Source organism: Mesitornis unicolor, unplaced genomic scaffold (assembly GCF_000695765.1).
Source record: "Mesitornis unicolor isolate BGI_N332 unplaced genomic scaffold, ASM69576v1 scaffold25605, whole genome shotgun sequence".
In the NCBI taxonomy this organism is placed as follows: Eukaryota; Metazoa; Chordata; class Aves; order Mesitornithiformes; family Mesitornithidae; genus Mesitornis; species Mesitornis unicolor.
In genome coordinates, this window is record NW_010183850.1 from 1 (window position 1) to 6,901 (window position 6,901).

Here is a 6,901-nt window from a genome sequence, read left to right on the forward strand (position 1 = left end):
AATCCAAACCTGCCCTCAGACTGATACATCACTACGTATGACCTTCACCTTTGTGTCACCACCCCTGCAGCAAACTCTCCTATGACATTAAAATTCATTCAGCTGTGCTGATGGCATTGAAGGTGTGAAATAAGGTACTGCTGCAACGAAAGCCACTCTGTGGTACACACACTGTGCGCTTCAGGACATGAGAAAACACCCTCATACTCACTTTGTGGGAGGTGTGATAAATTGCTCAGGATTAGCACATAGAGTGACAAAGTGCTCAGTGTGGGAAGGAAATAAACAGCCCAAGGAGAAAGACACAGCTTTATTTAAGGAGTTGAAGTGAGGTCTGGAAGGATGAAGCCAGCAGTTGCCTGAGGAGTTGTGTTTCTGAGAAAGTGCAATTCAATCCTTCCTGGCATAACACCCTCAGAGAAAAGAGCTGCTGGGGCCAGCAGGTTTGGGCCAACTGAGAGGGGTCCCTCCTTGCTCTCCACCCAACCCAGCAGGGCTCTGACCAGCTCCACACTGGGTGCCTGTTCTTCCCTGATAAAGGGATCTTCCAAGAGCTGCAGAGTGCCAGCACAAGGATACTGGCAGAGGCTGCTGTCCTGGCTCTCTGCAGCAGTTCACACAACACCTCTTTTCCTAGGGTGAGCCAAAACAACAACAACAAAAATGAGCTTTAAGGTGCAGCTGGTCCTTTCCCCCAACACACTCTTTGATGCAGGGAGAGCACAGTCCAGTAAGCTTTACTCCAGCCATAGCCATGACTGGTGATGCTCAAGTCAGCTTGAGTGTTACAGGGACTGGTCAGCACTGCCTGGTAGAGAGATCCACGTGTGTGACTGACCTGTTCCTTTTGTGAGAACAAGCCCAGGCACCACCCAGAGCAAACGTAACCTTGCTGTCCCCCAGCAACTTCCCTCTGTAAACAAAAGCGATGCCTGGCTTACAGCCAAGTCAAAGAGAATCAGATTCCAAAAAGAATCAACCCTGGTGGATCAGTACCATGATTTTGCTGGCTACTTCAGAGCAGCTGCCTTCAACCAGCCTGAATGCCACTGTCCCACGGGCACCCACTGTCACTGACGAACGCTGATCATGCAATGAGTAGTAACAGAGTTGCTCTGTTGGCACTGGACTGGGTTCTGCAGTTTCCTCTTTCACTGGCAAGGCAACGGCCAAGCGGGCTCTTTCACAGGTGCTCAGTTCTTCCATCGGATTTGCTAAAAGAGAGAACGAGACAAGACTAACATCAGTGCTGAACACAGATCCCTCAGGGACTGAGTCAGTGAGCCCCAGTCCTCGACAAGGACAAAACTACTGCCAGAGGGTGCTATTTCTATCAGTTTCACCCTTCATTCCTACACTGAATGCAATCCCAAACAGAAGATTAGCTTCCCAGCAAGGATAAAAAGAACGTAGGACAGCCATGCCCTTACATCTAATCTAGGACCATTTCTGATGAGAGTCTCTGGACAAAAAAGTAGGTGTTTCTTACCATGTTGTTGAGAACGCTGTTTATCTTCTCTTCATCTGCAGAGCCTCGCTCTACCTTGCATTTATACGCTGTCAGCTGGATGCGATCCTTTAGATCCCTGTATGTCTAGATAAACAGCAAAACCAGCACCCAGCTGAGTGAAGAGGACACTTTCACAGCTAGATAATGCCCTGCAGATGAGCAGGGCAACTCTTCAATCTCCCCTCAAGTTTCCACCACAGCCCAATTCCACAGCACAAATGCTAGGAGCCACTCTCCTGGCTCACTTGGCTTCTACTAGGAACCACAAGCAGACCCCACATGGCAGTAGTGGCACGTGGCGGAGCATGGGAAAAGCTAGGGAGAAAAAGCAGGCTCTTGTCCCATGTCTCCACATGCACAGCAGGGACCTACCTCAATAACAACATCATGGCATTTGTATTTGATGGCAAGATTCAACCGTGTCTCCACATCCTCCACCAGGCGCACATACTCCTGCAGCACCTGCGAGGGGAGGAAGAGTGTCTCACATCCCTTCTGCAGGTACCTCCTGCCCTGTTCTCTCACCCCAATCACAAAACCTTTCAAGGTCACTGCTCACACAGACTTGACCCTTTCCTTCCTAAGGCAACAAGTGACCAGGACAAGACTGCTCAGGCCCTCAGACGCACTAAAGCTTTGCTCACAAAGCTCAGAGTCAGCACCTGCGAGGGGAGGAAGAGTGTCTCACATCCCTTCTGCAGGTACCTCCTGCCCTGTTCTCTCACCCCAATCACAAAACCTTTCAAGGTCACTGCTCACACAGACTTGACCCTTTCCTTCCTAAGGCAACAAGTGACCAGGACAAGACTGCTCAGGCCCTCAGACGCACTAAAGCTTTGCTCACAAAGCTCAGAGTCCTAGGCCATCGACCCTTTCCTTCCTAAGGCAACGAATGACCAGGACAAGACTGCTCAGGCCCTCAGAGGCACTAAAGCTTTGCTCACAAAGCTCAGAGTCCTAGGCCATCTCGTTCCTATGGATCAATTAACAACTGCCAGCCAGATTAACCATAAGAAGAGTTAATGTAGCAAAGAAAGGTGGCAATGCACTGTGGAAAGAGAGTTCCCAGACAACCCTAGGTCTGTTGTCCCTCTTGTAGTCAGGCCTAGGACCAAGCCCTCACTGCCACCCACACTTCTTGTTGATGTATGGGTCACTCAGACGAGCGCTGCACCCACTTGGCAGAGCCAGTAGCTTCTCCAGCTGTTCTCCCACTCCCAGCTAGGAAGCAGCTCACTTAGGGAAACATTCACATCCCAAATCCCAACAAAGAGCAGGAGGACAAGCAGTGGTTCCTTGCTCACCTGCACAGGAGCACTGTTCTTCTGCAAGATCTCCACCACCCGGTGGAAGCCAATAGGTGCCTTCTTCTTGGTGTAGCCCAGCCAGTTCTGAAATGAGAGCCAAACCCTATGTTAATCCTAAAGGGCAATCTCTCCAGCCATAAGAAAATGTTTTTCCCCAGTGCCAGCAACATATGCCACCAGCCAGCACATGCACTACTGGCAGAGCACTTCATGCAGTGGCTGGGTACAGGTTGGCTGCAAACCATTTGGTAACAGAGCATGAGGGGAGCCCCCTTCTCTGATCTTGTTGCTGCAGCCAAACCAGGCCCAGCAGAGATCTTAGGCAAGGAGAGGAGGAACGTATTGCAACACCCTGCAGGAGAGGTGCTGGGCCCTGCTGAAATAAAACCAGTCTGTCCAGTAACTCCAGAACAGGCCAGCTATCAGTAATAGATATCAGTACCTGGAACTGAGTCCCCAGCAAGGCTTTCTGCAGCTCACCTTGGTGGTGAAGAGGGCATCCACATCATCCCAGGCTCGCAGCTTGGCACGGGCAGCCAGGGCAGTCAGCACATACTGCTTATCAGGAATCTGCAAGGCAGAAAGCTGCAGTCAGAGCACTAACACAGTTCAGAAGACCTGAACAGGTCTTCAGGTTGGACAGGAATGGCACCTGTTCAAGGAAGGGAGATGCTGCCTGAGGCCAGGGCCACCGCTGCAGAGAGCAGGAGGCAGAGATTTGAAAGTGCTGCTGCAGGCAGAGTGCACACAGTGAAAGCCTCCACACAGCTCCCACTTGCCCTTCTGAGCCTCCAGAATGGCCCTGCTCAAGGAGGATGCCATGCCCCCTTCCCTATCTCAGTGCTGAGCCTCTCCAACTCCTCCTACTCAGTCCCTTTGCTAAATACAATTTGACTGCCCACATTTTCAGCTAGTGCTGCCACAAGAGCGGGAGAATCACGTACCTTAAACGTTTTCTTCAGGTTTGTCGGGCTGCTGAACGTTCCCTAGAGAGAGCAGACCAGTCAGTGCAAACTCAGCAGGGCAGGCCATGGGAGAGGTTCAGACACCTGCTGTAAGGCATTTGCCTCGCACAGGGTGAATCTTTCCAAGTTTTTACTGCTTCTTCCTCATGTCAGTGCCACAGAAGGAAACAGCTGGCAGAAGAGAGCAACTATCCCACCCCATGAGCTCATTGGTTTGGTTTCCCCTACATCCTTAACTGGTGCAACTCCAGCACTTCCAAGACCAGTATTACACACCTCAGCCTCATGGGATTAAGGGCCAAATCCGGCTCCTTGGAGTCAGAAGTAAAAGACAGTGGTTTCTAGGAGACAATTGCCTGACAGGCTGTCCCAGGCTGAACATCCCATCTTAGAGCACAAAAGAAAACTCCAAACTGGTCCCAGATAGATAAGGGGAGCTGAGTTCCTCTAGGTCTCTTGAGGGATGCAGTATGACCTCCCTCCCCTTCTTTCCATAACATGCCCAAGCATAACCACTCCCCACATTGAGGGGTACAGGGATGAGTAACTCTTCTCCCGCATCATCCTCACCTCAGCCTCTGTGTAGTGGTAGAAACAGGAATAGAAGAGGGTGGTCACTAGTGGCATGTTGAGAATAGAAGCCTTACGAGGATATTTCCGAAATATCTCTGACTGCCCAGCCGTCTCCAAGCGCCGATCATTGGCCTGCAGAAACAGGAAGACAGAGAGGGTGAACAAGTGCCAGGGCAACTGCTTGACTAGCGGCAGGGCAGAGACCTGGGGAGAGTTTTGAGACAGCAATGCACAAGCACAGTCTCAGCATGCCATAAAATCTCAGGTCTGCTATTTCACACGTGTGCCTGGCACAGCAGCTTGGATAGCAGTTAAACTACACTAGCCAGGGCAGGCTGGTGAGATCCAAAGTGGGATAACTTAGGAACAGATAGAGATCTTGCAGTTAGTCCTAGTCATCTCCTGACCAGCATGGAAGATTTCATACCTCAATGATGATCTGTCGCTCCAACAGAGTATAATGGTCTTGGATGTGGGAGGTATCTTCAGCTGAAAATGGCAGCCTGGCCAGACATGGGGGAAGGAGACACTGTCAGTAGCTCTTAACATAGTACATTTAAAAGGATGCTCTTCTCTACCAAACATGCTCCCCACAGAGATGTGGGGAACACCTCCCATTCTCCCCAGCCTGAGTGGCTAGTAGGTACTCAAGCTCCTGCCCCACTGCCCTCTCCAACTGGCTCTCTCCTAGACAGGCTCCAGAGAAGGAAGAATTATGTGGCATCTCTCACTGAACAACCTAAAGCTGATGCTACTAATTTCCTCAAGTGCTCAGGCACCCAAGCTTTCATCCTTCACAACCTGAAGGGTCAATTATCAGAAGGTCCCTGAAGCATCTTTGCCCCCAGGTAAGCAGCAAAAGCTGCTGGACTAGAGATCACCACAAATTCTTCCTCTCTGGACTACATTGTGTACTGCCATTGAGGCAAAAACAACAGCAGGTCTCAAACTACCTAAGTTGTGGCACTGGGACAGAAGTCTAATTTTTTTTTCCTACCACCTTCTGTGAAGCACCCACATCCCTCTCATCCTCTTGCATTTTTTTCTTACCCAATGCAGCCTTTCAGAAATTCCCTCCTTTTTTCTACATCCTGAATGTTCAAATGCTCCCGGTACTGGGACAGCTGGAAGGAGAGGGAAAAGAAGCACAGTCTGTTCTCATGGATTTGAGAGATACAGGACTCCAGAGGGCAAAATAGAGATGCAAAGCTCTCATCTGATAAGGGGTAGCCTGATAAATGTCTGGTAAGACAATCTGTAGCCAGCCTCCCCCTGCCCCCTACACTCCCTCTTCACTGAGGAAAGGCAGCTTCTGCTCCTGGGAATACTCACAGCAACTTCCTCGGTCCTGTCTAGGAACCTGTAAAAGGGAATGAGCAAGCATTAACCTGGAGGTAAGTTCCTACCAGCATGCTCAGCCCTGCCACAAGGCTGGGCAAGAGCCTCACCTGAGCAGATCCAGAAGCAACTTCTGCTCACCAGTCTCTTTGAGGAAATGGATCAGATGACACAAGGCCACCTGCCGCACCTCCAGCTCCCGAAACAAGATCTCTACGGGAGACAGAGATACATACAGGTAGGTAAAGTAACTTAGTACTACCAAGCCAGAGGGGGCTAAGCACGGTGCACAGAGTTGCAAGCCATTGATGGGATTCAAGAACTTTATTCCATTTCAAAGCACAGTCTTGGAGGCTAGAGCACAAGAGAAAAGCCCGTGCACTAGGCTGCCAGCTGAATTCACAGCAGTGTGCTAGCCCTACAGATTCATTTTCATTCACTACCTCACCACTACCATGTACCACTGCTTAAAGCTCCTCTCTGGGGCCTCTGTGTGCATCACCATCCCCCCCTCCTATGTTGTACTTGCTGCAAAAATATTCCATGCTCAGTAAAGTAGCAAAACCCCAGAAGTTCTTACGACTTGCAGCCAGTGAAAGAACTAGTCCCTCTCCCTTAACTGAAACACACTATAGGAAACCCTGGCCGCAGTCACACTTACCTCTCCTTAGCGTCCGTTTCAGGAATATCAGGACCTGTGAGCACAGAGAGGCAGCTCTCAGCTGATCAGATCAATCTTCACCAGAATTAAGACAGACAGACAACAAACTGGTCAAGGCCTGGGGAAGCTTTTGCAGAGGCCCTCTGAAGACACACCTCTTACAGCACTGAACTGAATTCTGCTACCCACCGGGCAAGCAGTGAGCCAGGGCCACAGCTGCCTGGATGCTTGCTCCTACTCTGGAGCTTAGATAGATGAGACCAAGATTTACAAAGAAAAATCTTTCCATGAGACATCCAAGGGCTGAAAAGACCTGGATGAGGGAAGCCCTGCCACAATCCCATTTGATGCCTGATGCTTTGGAAGCCAGATAAACTGTAGGCCTCTCAAATCTTCCATGCTGCAGTGAGCAGATTAAACCTCAGCCTTCAAGAAGTTACTCCAAGGATCTCTAAGGCTGAAGGAACAGGTTTCTTGTTATTAACTTGACATGATTTCTGCAGACTGGCAGGAAGGCCCGAAGGAATATGAAAATTTACAGCATTGA

General features: G+C 50.1%; 1 protein-coding gene across 1 annotated transcript in view; it reads right to left on the reverse strand.

Moving 5' to 3' along the window:
* Positions 1–826: 826 nt before the first annotated feature.
* The window catches only part of VIPAS39 (VPS33B interacting protein, apical-basolateral polarity regulator, spe-39 homolog), a gene marked incomplete at its 5' end in the record, with an annotated part of 7,347 nt that continues 1,272 nt past the window's right edge, over positions 827–6,901 (reverse strand). The window contains 12 exons of the mRNA XM_010184290.1: positions 827–1,214; positions 1,490–1,594; positions 1,883–1,972; positions 2,815–2,901; positions 3,298–3,387; positions 3,762–3,803; positions 4,353–4,487; positions 4,783–4,858; positions 5,406–5,479; positions 5,688–5,715; positions 5,804–5,906; positions 6,355–6,388. Of these exons, the coding sequence (XP_010182592.1) occupies positions 1,194–1,214; positions 1,490–1,594; positions 1,883–1,972; positions 2,815–2,901; positions 3,298–3,387; positions 3,762–3,803; positions 4,353–4,487; positions 4,783–4,858; positions 5,406–5,479; positions 5,688–5,715; positions 5,804–5,906; positions 6,355–6,388 (885 nt within the window). The remainder of the gene's footprint in view (positions 1,215–1,489; positions 1,595–1,882; positions 1,973–2,814; positions 2,902–3,297; positions 3,388–3,761; positions 3,804–4,352; positions 4,488–4,782; positions 4,859–5,405; positions 5,480–5,687; positions 5,716–5,803; positions 5,907–6,354; positions 6,389–6,901) is intronic.